The sequence below is a fragment of the Ranitomeya variabilis genome, chromosome 4 (genome assembly GCF_051348905.1).
Source record: "Ranitomeya variabilis isolate aRanVar5 chromosome 4, aRanVar5.hap1, whole genome shotgun sequence".
Lineage (NCBI taxonomy): Eukaryota > Metazoa > Chordata > Amphibia > Anura > Dendrobatidae > Ranitomeya > Ranitomeya variabilis.
In genome coordinates, this window is record NC_135235.1 from 21004610 (window position 1) to 21023664 (window position 19055).

The following is a 19055-nucleotide window of genomic DNA, read 5'->3' on the forward strand; positions in this document are numbered from 1 at the left end:
GCTAACACATTGCACAGGCCCAGACCACTGGGTGGAGCTGCACTAAAAAGTGGAGGCCTCTTGGTAATTGGTCAGGAACAGATTAGACAGGTGCACCTGATTCCTATAAGAACCAGAGAGTTCAGGCGCCGCCCCCCTATACACACAGCCAAGAAGCATGCAGAGAGCAGAGGCACAGAATATGGAGCTGGCAAGAAACAGAAACCACAACATGACCTGGAGCAGTGGGTAAGATAGTGTGAGAGATGAGAGGCCATGCCGTGATGCCAGCAGAGTTGCTACAATTCCTCACCTTTCCGTAAAGATGCTTTTAATCCATTTGTCCCACGATCTAGATGGCATGCTGCATGGTTGTGTGATGCAACCATACAGCCTGTCATCCAGCAGACACTGAGGACCGTGTGCTCAGTGTCTGCCTGTGAACTCCTATTACCTATCTGAGGGCACCGCGAGCGTGAGAAAGTTCTCCTGATCGCGGTGCCGTCAGACAAGTCCTGCAATTTCCCAGCCAATGAACTCACTTTACCTTTCTGACGTCAGTGCGAGCGCCGTGGGAAAATTTCCCATGACGCTCGCGCTGACGTTACATAGGTGAAGTGAGTTCATTGTCTGTGAACTTGCAGGACTTGTCTGATGGCACCGAGAGCAGGAGAATTTTTGCTCCAGGTGCAAGAAAATCCTCTGTATTAGATCCTTCATAACAAGAAAAAAAATGCATGAAGGGGATAAATAAACCCTAGAACCCTGTGCGGCATCTCTGCACAGCCAGGTAATAATGTAGTATAAGTGGCTTTTTTACTAAATCCAGAAACGAGACCGAAAACAATTTTCCCAGCTGAAAAAACCCAAGCGGCGGCTGCAGTTCTGAGAGAGAATATTCCTCCATGCTGCTGCAATAATTAATACATTCAGACTTTTTTCTTCAAGAACCGGTTCTGATAAACGTCTTAGAAACATAATTTGTTTCCACTTTAAGACAATTTCTTCCAATTCCGTCCTTCGGACAGCGGAGCCGAGGTGAGCAGTGATGGAGATCCCCCACGGGCTGCGTGATGGCGAGAGCGGCGTTCATGAGCGCTGTGTGTGCAGAAATCAGGAACATGGAAAAATTGCCCAGCACCCGAGGAGTTAATGGGCCCCGTGAGCAAAACCGATATCCGCATGTTTCAGCTCAGCGACGTAGCATCTAGACGCCACAAAAGTACAAAGAAACGTCTCGCGGTCCCTTGGCATAAGGAGGTTTCCGATGTTAAAGTCAAACGTCGATCTCCTTAAAGGCTGAAACTGAAGAAAAGGCAATTTCCCGACTAGTAAGAGCGACTTTACAGATCAATGGAACATGGACGCTGGCCGCCGCCGCCACCGCCATTAGGTGGCTAATTAGTACGAGTCAGAACTCAGCCCGATCATTAGCCTAATGAACGTCGTTTGTAAAACCTAGGGGGACGCCATATCAGAGGTGATGCGGCCCCTCACACTGCGGCAGCCGAGAGGGCAGTAAAATAATGAATTTGGAGTCTGGTGCGGGAAAGAAGCAGGAAAGGCTGATATGGGGACAGATTAACCTTCATGTGGAGTCTGCGCCATTGTGACTGACGGATGGAGGCGGCTCATATGCTGCAGCCCCGGCCATGGTCGGCGCTGAGGGAACCTTCCATCTATAGGACATAAGTAACTTTGTAAATATTTGGCTTTCCTCTACTCATCTGGAGATACATTGGAGGGCTGATCCCACCCTATTTCTTCATGAGGTCCGCACTCCTCTGCCTCCTGCTCCTCCTGGGCCGGACCGTGTTCTGCAAGCAGAGGTAACTTTGCCTCCGCAGCATTGCTGGAGCGCTGATGTTCTGAGGCTGGTCGGATGTAGCCAGCTTCAGAGCAGCGCTTACAAGCTCCATAGAAAAAATCTTGTATGTGCCGCACTTTTTGCCAAGGAGACCACCTCTGATAGACTGCAGAAGTGGTGACTAACCTAGTTAAGAACTGTTGCACAGTTTGGTCCCAGAAGAAACTTTTGAGAGTAGATTATATGGGGTAATTCAACTTTTATCTTCACAGAACATGAAGTACATGCATCAGCTTCTTAATACAGCATAACAGGAAGTCTGAAAAACCTTTTTACCAGAGAGAAAGTGAAGCCAAAGTACAACAAATATATGCATTACATTCAACAAAACCTATAACAGTAACAACATCGCCATCTACTGTCAGAAAAGTGTAAACTCCTCCTGCACACAATGTATCTGTTGCATTTCTGCCAACAAGAACAGCAAACTATGACATTAAAAATCCCTTCATTCTTGAGAACAGAACGTATTCTTAATAACAAAAAAATTGTAAAGTGTTTTTTTTAAACACTTTGTAATTTTACCTATTTATTATGAGAATAACCCTTCAAGCCTTGAACTCCAGCTACATATATAAGCTGTTGGACGCGCGCCTGGGTGACAAATCTAAATGTCCTTTGTAGGAGATGATAAATACCTGCAAAATTTGGCTTTATTTTACTGATCTAGGCTATGTTCACACGTTGCACTTTTGCTGCTTTTTTTCTGCAGGCAAAACCTGTTCTCTTAGCAGTAAGGAAGCTGCTTCCAAAGAGTAGGTTTTGCTGAGTTTTTATTGCTGTGTTTTTGTTGTCTCCTATGTATGTTGATAAAGTTTAGTGCCCCCCCCCCCCCCAAAAAAAAAAATCCATTTAATTTCCTTGGGTTTTTGAGCCAAAAATGCAGCAAATCCTGATATCTGGATTTTTGCTGCAATTTTGCTTCATTTTTGCACTTATCCATTGTCTCCTATGGGTGAAAACGCTGAGAATACGCTACAAAAAAACGCTGAAAGAAGCGACGCTCTGCAGTTTTCCAAATCAGTCAGGAAAATAAAACTAATGTGTGTGCAGGAGATTTCTGAAATCTCATAGACTTTGCTGGTAATGTAAAACGAAGCTTAAAAATTGCATTAAAAATGCAGCAAAAAGGTGTGAACATAGCCATAGAGTTACATCAAGCCTTATACACCATTCACAGCTAAAGCTGCACACAGTTCTCTTGGCCGTCACTGAAAATCTGCTTTGTGCTGCAGTCTCAGCTCTAGGAGGTGAGCCTGGATAAAACATCTTCTTTTCCATACTTTCAAATATACAGAAGTAACTTTCTAACTATTTAGCTTTAATCATCCATCTGGAGTTACATCAAGTGTTATACTCCAGACACTGCTAAATCTGCAAACACAAGTCTTTTGTGGTTATTTGGAATCAGCCTTGTATTGGAGTCCAGACAAAAATTATTCCTTTGTTTAATAACCTACATGCGATGAGTAACTTTGTAAATACTTTTCTTTACTCTACTCTGTTTTACTCTCCAGTCACATCTAGAGCTGCACACATAAAATCCCTTTTCATCAGCATTGTGTTGCAGTTTCAGCTTTGTGGGTGAACAGGAATGAAAAATAGTCTTTTGTTTATGTCCAATCTACATAAGATGATGATTAATTTGGAGTTATATTAAGGCTTTTGCTCCAGTCACTGCTAAAGCTGCACACACAATTCTCTTTGAATCATCCTTGTGTTGCTGTCCCAGCTATCCAGCTGAGCCTGGATGAAAAATCTAATTGTCCTTTGTATAAGGCCGGCGTCACACTCAGCGTAAGACAATACGGTCCGTTTTTTAATACGGCCGTAATACGGAGAAATGTTCCCAAAATATTGATCCGTAGTCAGGGTGTGTCAGCGTATTTTGCGCATGGCATCCTCCGTATGTAATTCGTATGGCATCCGTACTGCGAGATTTTCTCGCAGGCTTGCAAAACCGACATCTAATGGATTTATGTGCTCAAATGTTCGGGAAAACATATATACAGTATATATATATATATATATATATATATATGTCATTGAGACATATATATATATATTCTGTATTTATATTTACTACAGCGCGATATCTGTGAAAAGCCGGTAATTCAATTGTCGGCTTTTCATTTCTCCTGCACAAACCCGACATGATATGAGACATGATTACATACAGTAAACCATCTCATATCCCCTTTTTTTTGCATATTCCACACTACTAATGTTAGTAGTGTGTATGTGCAAAATGTGGGCGCTGTAGCTGCGCAAATAAAGGGTTAAATGGCGGAAAAAATTGGCGTGGGCTCCCGCGCAATTTTCTCTGCCAGAATGGTAAAGCCAGTGACTGAGGGCAGATATTAATAGCCAGGAGAGGGTCCATGGTTATTGGCCCCCCCGTGGCTAAAAACATCTGCCCCCAGCCACCCCAGAAAAGGCACATCTGGAAGATGCGCCTATTCTGGCACTTGGCCACTCTCTTCCCACTCCCTGTAGCGGTGGGCTATGGGGTAATGAAGGGTCAATGCCACCTTGCTATTGGAAGGTGACATTAAGCCAGATTAATAATGGAGAGGCGTCAATTATGACACCTATCCATTATTAATCCAATTGTATGAAATGGTTAATAAAACACACACATTATTAAAAATTATTTTAATGAAATAAACAAACAGGTTGTTTTAATAATTTATTGCTCTCTCAATCCATCAGGAACACCCTCGCTTGGCAAAATAATAAACGCACAAGATACATACCCTCAGATGAACCGTCACATCCCACGAAGTAATCCATCTGAAGGGGTTAATTATTTGACAGGCAGGAGCTGCGCTAAAGCACTCGCTCGTGTCTGTAATCCCCGGGTAATGAAGGAAAGCTGAGTGATCTGTACTTACATTGAGTTGCAGTGAGGCGCCCTCTGGTGGATGAACTCATATGAACTCGAGCGTGGGAACTTTTCCAAGGCTGCAGTTCATGAGAAGATCCACCAGAGGGCGCCTCACCGCAACTCAATGTAAGTACAGATCACTCAGCTTTCCTTCATTACCCGGGGATTACAGACACGAGCGAGTGCTTTAGCGCAGCTCCTGCCTGTCAAATAATTAACCCCTTCAGATGGATTACCTCGTGGGACGAGACGGTTCACCAGAAGGTATGTATCTTGTGCGTTTATTATTTTGCCAAGCGAGGGCCTGCAAATGGATTGAGAGAGCAATAAATTATTAAAACAACCGCTGTGTTTATTTCATTAAAATACTTTTAAATCATGTGTGTGTGTTTTTTAACCCTCTCAGACAATTGGATTAATAATGGATAGGTGTCATAATTGACGCCTCTCCATTATTAATCTGGCTTAATGTCACCTTACATTAGCAAGGTGACATTAACCCTTCATTACCCCATATCCCACCGCTACAGGGAGTGGGAAGAGAGTGGCCAAGTGCCAGAATAGGCGCATCTTCCAGATGTGCCTTTTCTGGGGTGGCTGGGGGCAGATGTTTGTAGCCAGGGGGGGCCAATAACCATGGACCCTCTCCTGGCTATTAATATCTGCCCTCAGTCACTGGCTTTACCATTCTGGTGGAGAAAATTGCGCGGGAGCCCACGCCAATTTTTTCCGCCATTTAACCCTTTATTTTAGCAGCTACAGCGCCCACATTTTGCACATACACACTACTAACATTAGTAGTGTGGAATATGCAAAAAAAAGGGGGATATGAGATGGTTTACTGTATGTAATCATGTCTCATATCCTGTCGGGTTTGTGAAGGAGAAATGAAAAGCCGGCAATTGAATTACCGACTTTTCACTAACTCCGCTGCGTATTTCTCGCAGGTCACACTGCTGGTCCGTGTGTAATCCGTATTTTTCTCGCCCCCATAGACTTTCATTGGCGTATTATTTGTGCAATACGCTGACAAACGCAGCATGCTGCGATTTTTTGCGGCCGTAGAACGCCGTATATTACGGATCCGTAATATACGGCTGATAGGACGAGACCCATTGAGAAGCATTGTGCCGTATGTAATGCGAGTTTTACGCACGTAGTTTCTGCGCTTTTACGTCCGTAAAACTCGCATGTGTGACGGCGGCCTAAGAGGCGACTGATAAGCATCTCTGTAAGGTTTTGCTTTACTCTTGACCTTATACACCATTCACAGCTAAAGCTGCACACAGAATTCTCTTGGCTATCACTGGAAACCTGCTTGGTGTTGCAGTCTCAGCTGAAGGAGGTGAGCCTGGTTGATAAATCTTTTGCATACTTCCAATACAAATAAGTAACTTTCTAACTATTTTACTTTTCTCTTCTCATGGGGCGTTCCATCAAGTGTTATACTCCAGTCACAGCTAAATCAGCAAACACCATTCTTCTGGCTGTTACTTGTTCACTTTGTATCAGCATTGTGTTGCAGTCTCAGTTCTGTGAGTGAACATGGATGGAAAATCTTCTTGTGTAAATGTCCAATCTACATAAGATCATAGTTCACTTTGTAACAACTTTCCTTGACTTATGTGCAGTTATCATGTCTTATACTCCAGTCACTGCTAAAGCTGCACATACAGTTCTCTTGGAATCGCCTTTCTTTTGTGGTCTCCTGCTTGAGCCGGGATGAAAAAAAACTTTGTTTTGCACCTTTTTAATTCTACTTTGTAACTATTTTGCTTTCCTTTACCCATCTAGTCCTATACTCCAGTCACATCTAGAGCTGCAAATGCAATTGTTTCGTCTGTCACCTGGAATGTGTTGCAGTCCCAGAAAATCCCTTTAAGAAACTTCTCCCAGTATTCAGTTCTGATCACTTTCACAGTAGATTGGAGTTTTACAAATTGAAAAAAACATATATCTGATGGCGTAAGATTCATCAGCGGGACATTCCCCATATCACAGGGAAGAGAAACACAGGAGCAAACATCTGGAATATGAGGGTCCTGGGACTGCAACTCGGAACGATTAATTAATGAGGACGCAGGAAGCGCCGGGGGGCCGCGCCGTCTTGGCTTCAATTCCAGGCAATTCAGCACATTGAGAAGAAAATGTAAAAAAAAATAAAAACCTGTCGAGAAGTGGAGCATTAATAAATCATGTAAGAAGTGAAGATGAGAGGCCAACTGCGTGACTGTTACCGGAGGTCAAAGAATGGTAGATAACGGTCATCCAGAGTACCGGGGGTTAATGGTAAAAGGCAACAACAAGGCAATAAAGGGGAAGCACTGGGTGACCTGGTGAGGGATCCCAGGAGATACATTCCACCTTATAGAAACAAGAAAGGCAACAAATAACAAATATTTCAGAAATTCTACTGTATTTTACTGAAAAATAACTTCTTCTTCCACATGAACAAGCGAGAATTACATTGTGTTATTTCCCAGCAGGAATTTATGTAATGGTGAAGTATGGAACCCTGGAGAACGCTGCTCCGACTGACAGCAAAGCTCCGACTGACAGCAAAGCTCCGACTGACAGCAAAGCTCCAACTGATAGCAAAGCTCCAACTGATAGCAAAGCTTCGACTGACAGCATCACTCCAACTGACAGTATCACTTCGACTGACATCAAGGCTCCAACTGACAGCAACGCTACGACTGACAGCAGAGCTCCGAATGACTGCAACGCTCTGACTGATAGCAAAGCTTCGACTGACAGCAAAGCTTCGACTGACAGCAACGCTCCAACTGACAGCATCGATCTGACTGACAGCATGGCTCCGACTGACAGCAAAGCTCCAACTGACAGCAACTCCCTGACTGACAAAGCTCAAATGGACAGCAACACTCTGACTGACAGCAATGCTCCGACTGACAGCAAGGCTCTGACTGACAGCATGGCTCCAACTGACAGCATGGCTCTGACTGACAGCAACACTCTGACAGACAGCATGGCTCTGACTGACAGCAACTGTTATGGTGACCTGGTGGTTAGGAGCACTAGGAATGACCTGATGAGCAAACTAGAAATACAGGACGAGCTCTGGGAAGTGGGAGCTCTGCTGACCGCAACCCCTAATCCTATCACAACAACTAGAAATAGCCGTGGAGCATACCTGACTCTGCCTAGACGCCTCTTCACAGCCTAAGAGCTAACTACCCCTAAAGATAGAAAATAAAGCCTACCTTGCCTCAGAGAAATTCCCCAAAGAAAACAGGCAGCCCCCCACAAATATTAACAGTGAGTTAAGATGGAAGTCACAAACACAGGAATGAAATAGGTTTCAGCAAAGGAGGCCAGACTTAACTAAACAGACTGAGGATAGAAAAGGCAACTTTGCGGTCAGCACAAAAAACTATAAAAACCACGCAGAGTGTGCAAAAGAGACCCCTGCACCGACTCACGGTGCGGAGGTGTCACTCTGCATCCCAGAGCTTCCAGCTAGCTTGGCATAATCATGATAGCAAGCTGGACAGAAAACAGAGATAAACAATTTAACTAGCAGGGACTTAGCTTTTGCTGGAGTAGACAGGTCATCTGCAAGATCCAAGAGAGAACTGAACCAGTACTAGAACATTGACAGCTGGCATCAAGTAACGATCTGAGTGGAGTTAAATAGAGCAGCCAGCCTAGAACTAAATGAGGTCAGCTGGAGAAGGAACCTCAGAACCAGCAGCTCCACTCACAGCCACCAGAGGGAGTCCATGGACAGAACTCGCCGAAGTACCATTCATGACCACAGGAGGGAGTTCGAGAACAGAATTCACAACAAGCAACACTCCGACTGACAGCAATGCTCCGACTGACAGCAATGCTCTGACTGATAGCATGGCTCCGACTGACAGCATGGCTCCGACTGACAGCATGGCTCCGCCTGACAGCAACGCTCCGCCTGACAGCATTGCTCCGACTGACAGCATGGCTCCGACTGACAGCAACATTTCGACTGACAACATGGCTCCGACTGACAGCAGCGCTCCAACTGACAGCAACGCTCCAACTGACAGCATTGCTCCGACTGACAGCAACTGACAGCATAACTCCGACTGACAGCATGGCTCCAACTGGCAGCAATGCTCCGACTGACACTATCGATCCAACTGACAGCAATGCTCTGACTGACAGCATCGCTCCGACTGACAGCATCGCTCCAAGTGACACTATCGCTCCGACTGACAGCAATGCTCTGACTGACAGCAACACTCCTCCTACTGAAATGGCTACAATGGGGGAAAAACAGCAAGGCTCTGACTGACAGCATGGCTCCGACTGACAGCAACACTCCGACAGACAGCATGGCTCTGACTGACAGCAACACTCCGACTGACAACAATGCTCTGACTGACAGCAACGCTCCGACTGACAGCATGGCTCTGACTGACAGCAACACTCTGACTGACAGCAGCGCTCCAACTGACACCAACGCTCCAACTGACAGCATGGCTCTGACTGACAGCAACTGACAGCATGGCTCTGACTGACAGCATGGCTCCGACTGGCAGCAACGCTCTGACTGACACTATCGATCCAACTGACAGCTTCGCTCCAAGTGACACTATCGCTCCGACTGACAGCAATGCTCAGACTGACAGCAACACTCCTCCTACTGAAAGGGCTACAATGGGGGAAAAATATGTTTATTGCTGATAAATGAATTTAAAAAAATAGCGCCACTTGTGTGCATAAGTTGATTGTGGAATTACAGCTCATCCTCATTCACTTTAAGAAAGCTGAGCTGCAATACCAGACACAAACCATGGGCAGGGGTGGCGCTGTTCTGGAAGTAAGGAGCTGTGTTTAGTATAATCTTGTGAAACCCATTTAGCATCTTGGATACTGAAGTATAATTAATACTGATTTCATTGCCATTGCTGAGGCTTTCACTTTTATTTATCTGGAAGGACGTTCAGTGCTGCAGATTCACAAGCAATAATGTATCAGAACAATCAGAACATGGAGCCTCCGGGATATTATAGCCGATAGATCTACACTAACAGCAGTAGAATAACAACATAAAAAGCTAACACCTGTGATCTATTTCATCTATTTAATAACTATATAATATCGTATCCATCACAAATCCAGCGGCATATCTACAATGGAGGGAGTATGCTGTTATGGGCCCCAAGAGTTGTAGGGGCCCAGTAACGACTGCAGCACAATCTGTGGGAATCTTTATTCTCCGGCTGGTACAGATGGGACAAGAAGGACAATACTCTTATTACAGCAGTCACAGTCTGTGCACTCTCACAGCTCGCTACCGCAGACACCTGCTAACAGAGCTATGAATGCTGCAAAAAATACACAGAATATTGTGAATGTGATTTTTTTACAGTCTTTTTCCAATCCTAACTAGGGTTAGGACTAAGGTGCGGATATGATTATGACTAAATTTAGGGCTAAGGTTAGGAATAAAGTTAGGGCTAAGGATAACGATAAACTTATAGCTAGGGACAGGACTAAAGTTAGGACTAGGGTTAAGACTAAAGTTGGGGCTAGGGATAGCGCTCATGTTAGGGCTAGAGATACAGCTAAAGGTATAGCTAGGGATAGGGCTAGGGTTAGGGCTAAAGTTTGGGCTAGGGTTAAGACTAAGGTAAGGGTTAGATATATAGAGAGAGCTAAAGTTAAATAGAAAAGATTCTAAAGTTTCTAAAATAGAAAAGATTAGGACTAAAGTTAGGGCTAGAATAGGGATAGGATTAGGTCTAAAGTTAGGGCTAGAATAGGGATAGGATTAGGACTAAAGTTAGGGCTAGAATAGGGATAGGATTAGGACTAAACTTAGGGCTAGAATAGGAATATGATTAGGTATAAAGTTAAGGCTAGAATAGGGATAGGGTTAGGACTAAAGATAGGGCTAGAATAGGGATAGGATTAAGACTAAAGTTAGGGCTAGAATAGGGATAGGATTAGGACTAAAATTAGGGCTAGAATAGGGATAGGATTAGGTCTAAAGTTAGGGCTAGAATAGGAATATGATTAGGTATAAAGTTAGGGCTAGAATAGGGATAGGATTAGGTCTAAAGTTAGGGCTAGACTAGGGATATGATTAGGTCTAAAGTTAGGAATAGAATAGGGATAGGATTAGGTCTCAAGTTAGTACTAGAATAGGGATAGGATTAGGTCTAAAGTTAGGGCGATAAAAGGGATAGGATTAGGACTAAAGTTAGAGCTAAAATAGAGATAGGGTTAGTTAGGACTAAAGTTTGGGCTAGAATAGGAATAGGATTAGATCTAAAGTTAGGGCTAGAATACTGATAGCGTTAGGACTAAAGTTAGGGCTAGAGAGCAAGTTAAAGTTTGGGCTAGGGTTGACAGTAAGACTAGGGCTAGATAGATATAGAGCTAAAGTTTGGGCTAGAATAGTGATAGGGTTAGGACTAAAGTTAGATATAAGGATAGATCTAAAATTAAAGCTAGTGTTAGGACTAAAATTATTGCTAGATATAGAGCAAATGTTAGGGCTAGAATAGGGATAGGGTTAGGAGGACTAAAGTTAAGGTTAGGGTTAGGACTAAAGTTTGGGCTAGGCATAGAGCTAGAGCTAGGGCTGGATAGGGATAGTATCGTGGCTAAACTTAGGAGTAGGGTAAAAGTTACATAAAAAAAGCACAAAAAAAGGCCAGAATCAGCTGGCCAATAAACAGAGAGAAGATGTAGGAAATTGTTCATTTTACCCCCTTCCCAACCTCATCAATCTGTGTGCCCCAGAAGTCTAGTGGAGTTGTGTGGAGTGGGGTCACGCACTGGTGTACACAGTAGACACCTGCCAGTACTGGCTGCGGTTTTTTTCTCAGTGGGGTTGGCGCCGTTCACACTTTGCTTTGAGAATCCATGTTTTCTATGTACGCCTGTGCTCAGATCTATTTCTCACCCATCCGTTTGCCATTAGTAGGGCTGATCCAGAACAACTCTACATAGTTCTTTTGTAATGATAAACATTATTCACGACAGTAATGACGCCGGTAACATAACGTATTATCATTAACTCCTTGCTTAAGATGCAGAAGGGAGAAATGAAATGATTACAGATTTTTCCTGTTTGGCGTTTTTGCTCTGCTGCCCATGACTCGAATCCTTGAGAGAGCGCGGTTTAGCAGTCAGGGTCAGTGAGGCGCAGCAAATACTCTAATGAGAAATGGAAGGTAGGAAGAAACTGCAAAATAATGCTCATTAATGCGAAAAAAATAATACATTCCTCTTTTCTTTAAGTTCTAACATCGAAACTGCTTTCTAATTTATATAAATTGGGGAATTTTCACAGAAAGCAGCTTTTCACTTTTCATCATTGTGCCGCTTGTCTTCTCCTCTGAGTCGTAAGGTCATGGTGGCTATTTTCGAGCTACAGAAGACAGCCGGTCAGGAGAAAAATCCATCTCATTTTATTCATGAATTCCTCTATGAAACTGAAATGGTGGGTTACATGACAATCAATTAGCGGTGAGTGTCACACATCCCATGTCCTAGAATACTAGTGTTATCAGTGTGGGCAGCCTGGTAGACCATGCCTTCTGAACACGGCACCAGCACAGAAAGGTTCACTTTACTCATGTGGAAAAAGCTAGAAACTGAAATGGATATGGAAGAAATATGGCCTTACAGCGAAGAACGGCTTGGAGCACCAATGCTTCTATTTGCTTCCTTGGAAATCACCCATGTTTACATCCTCTTTCCAATAAACTTCTTTGTGGCTTTAGGGTAACTGGCTACAGAAGGAGCCCCGTATAACCACCCTCCAAAAAAATTACCACCCTCTAATATTGCTCTTTCTGCTGTGGCACTCCAGGAATTTTAAACAGTTCACCCACTTAGGCATCTTTCTTCACCCAGATATCACAAACTTCTGTATCCTCTTTCTAACAATCCTCTATCTGGCTGTAAGGTAACTGGCTACAGCAGAAGCCCTCCCTTACTTCTCTATCTTCTGTCACCCAGAGCTCACCCACTTCTGTATCCTTCTAACAACCCTCTATCTGGCTGTAAGGTAACTGGCTACAGCAGAAGCCCTCCCTCACTTCTCTAACTTCTGTCACCCAGAGCTCACCCACTTCTGTATCCTTCTAACAACCCTCCATCTGGCTGTAAGGTAACATGGCACAGCAGAAGCCCTCCCTCACTTCTCTAACTTCTGTCACCCAGAGCTCACCCACTTCTGTATCCTTCTAACAACCCTCCATCTGGCTGTAAGGTAACTGGCTACAGCAGAAGCCCTACCTCACTTCTCTAACCTCTGTCACCCAGAGCTCACCCACTTCTGTATCCTTCTTCTAACAATCCGCCATCTGGCTGTAAGGTAAAATGGTAAAGGAGACGCCCTCCCTCACATCTCTAACTTCTGTCACCCAGAGCTTTCCCACTTGTCCATCCTTCTAACAAACCTCTATCTGGCTGTAAGGTAACTGGCTACAGCAGAAGCCCACCCTCAAATCTCTAACTTCTGTCACCCAGAGCTCACTCACTTCTGTATCCTTCTAACAAACCTCTATCTGGCTGTAAGGTATCTGGCTACAGCAGAAGTCCTCCCTCACATCTCTAACCTCTGTCACCCAGAGCTCACCCACTTCTGTATCCTTATTCTAACAACCCTCCATCTGGCTGTAAGGTAAATGGCTACAGCAGAAGCCTTCTCTCACTTCTCTAACCTCTGTCACCCAGAGCTCACCCACTTCTGTAGCCTTCTAACAATCCTCCATCTGGCTGTAAGGTAACTGGCTACAGCAGAAGCCCTCCCTCACTTCTCTATCTTCTGTCACCCAGAGCTCACCCACTTCTGTCTCCTTCTTCTAACAATCCGCATGTGGCTGTAGGGTAACATGGTAAAGGAGAAGCCCTCCCTCACATCTCTAACTTCTGTCACCCAGAGCTTTCCCGCTTCTCCATCCTTCTAACAAACCTCTATCTGGCTGTAAGGTAACTGGCTACAGCAGAAGCCCACCCTCACATCTCTAACTTCTGTCACCCAGAGCTCACTCACTTCTGTATCCTTCTAACAACCCTCCATCTGGCTGTAAGGTAACTGGCTACAGCAGAAGCCCTCCCTCACATCTCTAACTTCTGTCACCCAGAGCTCACCCATTTCTGTATCCTTCTAACAACCCTCCATCTGGCTGTAAGGTAACTGGCTACAGCAGAAGCCTTCCCTCACTTCTCTAACTTCTGTCACCCAGAGCTTTCCCACTTCTCCATCTTTCTAACAACCCTCTATCTGGCTGTAAGGTAACTGGCTACAGCAGAAGCCTTCCCTCACTTCTCTAACTTCTGTCACCCAGAGCTCATCCACTTCTGTATCCTTCTAACAACCCTCCATCTGGCTGTAAGGTAACTGGCTACAGCAGAAGCCCTCCCTCACTTCTCTAACTTCTGTCACCCAGAGCTCACCCACTTCTGTATCCTTCTAACAACCCTCCATCTGGCTGTAAGGTAACATGGCACAGCAGAAGCCCTCCCTCACTTCTCTAACTTCTGTCACCCAGAGCTCACCCACTTCTGTATCCTTCTAACAACCCTCCATCTGGCTGTAAGGTAACTGGCTACAGCAGAAGCCCTACCTCACTTCTCTAACTTCTGTCACCCAGAGCTTTCCCGCTTGTCCATCCTTCTAACAAACCTCTATCTGGCTGTAAGGTAACTGGCTACAGCAGAAGCCCACCCTCAAATCTCTAACTTCTGTCACCCAGAGCTCACCCACTTCTGTATCCTTCTAACAAACCTCTATCTGGCTGTAAGGTATCTGGCTACAGCAGAAGTCCTCCCTCACATCTCTAACCTCTGTCACCCAGAGCTCACCCACTTCTGTATCCTTCTTCTAACAACCCTCCATCTGGCTGTAAGGTAAATGGCTACAGCAGAAGCCTTCTCTCACTTCTCTAACCTCTGTCACCCAGAGCTCACCCACTTCTGTAGCCTTCTTCTAACAATCCTCCATCTGGCTGTAAGGTAACTGGCTACAGCAGAAGCCCTCCCTCACTTCTCTATCTTCTGTCACCCAGAGCTCACCCACTTCTGTATCCTTCTTCTAACAATCCGCATGTGGCTGTAGGGTAACATGGTAAAGGAGAAGCCCTCCCTCACATCTCTAACTTCTGTCACCCAGAGCTTTCCCGCTTCTCCATCCTTCTAACAAACCTCTATCTGGCTGTAAGGTAACTGGCTACAGCAGAAGCCCACCCTCACATCTCTAACTTCTGTCACCCAGAGCTCACTCACTTCTGTATCCTTCTAACAACCCTCCATCTGGCTGTAAGGTAACTGGCTACAGCAGAAGCCCTTCCTCACTTCTCTATCTTCTGTCACCCAGAGCTCACCCACTTCTGTATCCTTCTTCTAACAACCCTCTATCTGGCTGTAAGGTAACATGGCTACAGCAGAAGCCCTCCCTCACTTCTCTAACCTCTGTCACCCAGAGCTCACCCACTTCTGTATCCTTCTAACAACCCTCCATCTGGCTGTAAGGTAACTGGCTACAGCAGAAGCCCTCCCTCACTTCTCTAACTTTTGTCACCCAGAGCTCACCCACTTCTGTATCCTTCTAACAACCCTCCATCTGGCTGTAAGGTAACTGGCTACAGCAGAAGCCTTCCCTCACTTCTCTAACTTCTGTCACCCAGAGCTCACCCACTTCTGTGTCTTTCTTCTAACAATCCTCCATCTGGCTGTAAGGTAACATGGCCCAGCAGAAGCCCTCCCTCACATCTCTAACCTCTGTCACCCAAAGCTCACCCACTTCTGTATCCTTATTCTAACAACCCTCCATCTGGCTGTAAGGTAACTGGCTACAGCAGAAGACCTCCCTCACTTCTCTAACCTCTGTCACCCATTTCTCCATATTCTAATAACAAACCTCTGTCAGTAAGGCAACTGCCAGCATCAGAAATCTTTCCTCTCTACTTTTTTCTTGGGTGAGGGACCAGGAGCTATTAGCAGTTCACTCACTTCTCAGTTCTCTTTCACCTAGAGATCACTCACATCTCCAACCTCCTTATAACAAACATATCTCTGGCTGTAAAGCATCTTACTACAGCAGTAGCCATAGCCCACTACTTTTTCTGGAGTAAGAGACTAGTAACCATATGCAGTTTACACACTTTTCAATCCTCCTTCATCCAGAGATCACTCTCTTTTCCATCATTTTCTATCAAACCTTTCTGGCTGTAAGGCAACTGACTACAGCAGAAGCCTCCCCCTTACTTTTTCTGTAGTGAGAGACTGGGTACTATAAATTGGTTACATACTTCTGAATCCTCCTTAACCCAGAGATAACTCACTTCTCCATTCTCTTTCCAATTAACCTCTATCTAGCTGTAAGGCAACTGCCTACAGTAGAATCCCTCCCTCAATACTCTTTCTGCTGTGGGAAGCTAGGAACTATAAACAGTTCTCTCACTTCTTAATCGTCCGTCACCTAGAGATCACCCACATATCCACCTTTTTTTCTACCAAACCTGTTCTGTAAGGCAACTGACTACAGCAGAAATCTTCCCTAGATGATTTTTTTTCTGGAGAGACAGACTAGTAACCATAAGCTGTTTACCCACTTCTCAATCCTCCTCCATCCAGAGATCACCCACTTCTTCATCCTCATTCTACCAATCCTTTCTGGCTGTAAGGAAACTGACTGCAGCAGAACCCTCCCCTCTGCTTTTTCTGGAATAAGAAACTGTGAATTATAATAAACTGTTTCCCCACTTCTCAATGCTACCTCACTCAGAGATCATCCTCTTCTAATAAACCTGTCTCTGGCTGTAGACTACTGACTACAGCAGAAGTCCTCCAGTACCACTGTCCTCCCTATATTAGACCTAGAATAATAAGCAGCCCCCTTTGGCTTAGCCCCATCCATTCAGTCATCTGCAAGAAGTTTTTCTAAATATTACCCTTTTTACCCAATAATACGATTAGTATTCGTTTAAGATACTTAATGCATACTTATGCATACTCCCAGCCAGGGCTTGTCTAGTGGGCTCAGCCTCGCTCCATACTGGTCGAGAATTTGCATAACTCATACATACCCTCTCGTTCCAGGTCAGAATCCGGCAAATCTCCGCAGCCTTAGTGCTAGTACTGAGAATACTATAAGTTGATGCAGCATAGTGGAGTTATGGGGATGCAATTTTTGCCCTTACCTCCAGAGGGAGCTCTCCGTCACACTCCCAAGGTTGAAATCATACAGCTTGGTCAGAATAAGAATAACCTGGAAGAAAAAGAGAAAATATTAACTTCACATTCTCCAACAAGAGAAGAAAAAAGTAGATCACAGCAAATGAGCATTAATGACAAGAATTAATGAAGATCAGATGCTACACAAAAAACATCACAGCAGATATTCCTATGACCGCAGGCATTTATTCTAATCCTCTCGCCATTCGGTATCTGACATGTGAGACGTCTGGAGAAATCAATTAAATGCTGCTAATTCTCTTTACATTTCCACCCGTCGGAGTACAGATGGTTTTCCTCGCATCAGGCGGTGATGTGTTTGGTGAAACTGCTGGAGAACGTTTTCGAGCTTTACAAATATAATGTTGGCACTTTGTGCAGAAAGGGCCTAAATGGGCCCCAAAGAAAATGCCTAAATGGGGTCTTTAAATGTTTGTCACCCAGAAAAGAAGAGTCCGATGTCAGCAGGATCCATGTTTGCTAACAATACGATTCCTCTAAAGAAAGTCTGTCCTGCACAGGTTCTCGCTCACCAAGACCAACAAAACTTTGGCCCCTTTCCTCCAAGTCCCCCATAAGTGACCGATTGTCTGATCTTCACCAAACTGTTACAGATATGTGACTGATGGACATTGTGCCAGCATGAGGTCGGTGAGTGGTGATGTTCTGTCTGGAGTTTGCAGGGAGACACACGCTTATGTCACGGACTGCCTCATGCATGGTGTCACTGGATAGCTGGTACAGATGGGACTGACAGGCACAAAGGAAGGGAGTGCCAGCGCCAAAGTTAGCTGGCGGGGAGGGAGGAAGGAATTGCCTTTAGGATGTACCACACTAGGGCTTAAATAAGGCCACAGAGGAGCATAAAAGATCCCAGACCTGTCCCCACTTACACGAGACAGCCACCATTAGACAGATGAGGGTTGCCAAAGCAGAGAGTAATATGGCGTCTTATGTCTCTCCCGTTAAAGAGGAGGATTAGACCCCATCAAAAGAGTCAGGAAACTGATGATTTTGTCTAAATAGGAGTGTGACACCAAAGACAGCAAGAGACTGGTGAGTGTGAGTGACTGCAGGACATTGCTGCCGGGAGGGAGATGAGCTTGAGTAGAGCGGTGACCAACACTAGAAGTGTATGCTGCAAAGCTTGGAAAGTGACAGAAACTGTTACAAAGTGACTGAGATGCTGCTGAGAGTACAGACTATCAAAATATATTATCTACCCCTGATCGTTCCTACCTGTTGACTCAAGTAAGACTATTGTAACCACCGAGCTCATTGCCTCCTGTAAGACTATTGTAACCACCAAGCTCATTGCATCCTGTAAGATTATTGTAACCACCAAGCTCATTGCATCCTGTAAAACTATTGTAACCACCAAGCTCATTGCATCCTGTAAGACTATTGTAACCACCGAGCTCATTGCATCCTGTAAGACTATTGTAACCACCAAGCTCATTGCATCCTGTAAGACTATTGTAACCACCAAGCTCATTGCCTCCTGTAAGACTATTGTAACCACCGAGCTCATTGCATCCTTTTAGACTATTGTAACCACCAAGCTCCTTGCATCCTGTAAAACTATTGTAACCACCAAGCTCATTGCATCCTGTAAGACTATTGTAACCACCAAGCTCATTGCATCCTGTAAGACTATTGTAACCACCAAGCTCACTGCCTCTCGTAAGACGATTGTAACTACCAAGCTCATTGGATCCTGTAAGACTATTGTAATCACCAAACTCACTGCATCCTGTAAGACTATTGTAACAACCAAGCTCATTGCTGCCTGTAAGACTAATATAACCACCAAACTCACTGCCTCCTGTAAGACTATGGTAAGCACAAAGCTCATTCCCTCCTGTAAGACTATTGTAAGAAAAAAGCTCATTCCCTCCTGTAAGTGTCATGATTCTCAATGGCGAGAGAACATAGCCCAGCATATATGAGAACTAGCTCTTGGAAGATGGAAACTATACTGACCATGAACTAAACCTGCCGCACAACTAGAAGTGGCCGGGTAGCATGCCTACGTTTTTTTATCCCTAGATGCCCAGCGCCAGCCGGAGAACTACCTAATCCTAGCAGAGGAAAAGACAGTCCTGGCTCACCTCTAGAGAAATT

General features: G+C 44.7%; 1 protein-coding gene across 1 annotated transcript in view; it reads right to left on the reverse strand.

The window, feature by feature from the left end:
• The window catches only part of SORCS3 (sortilin related VPS10 domain containing receptor 3), a 694652-nt gene that overhangs the window by 507898 nt on the left and 167699 nt on the right, over positions 1–19055 (reverse strand). The window contains exon 2 of the mRNA XM_077258082.1: positions 16898–16965. Coding sequence (XP_077114197.1) covers positions 16898–16965 — 68 coding nt within the window. The remainder of the gene's footprint in view (positions 1–16897; positions 16966–19055) is intronic.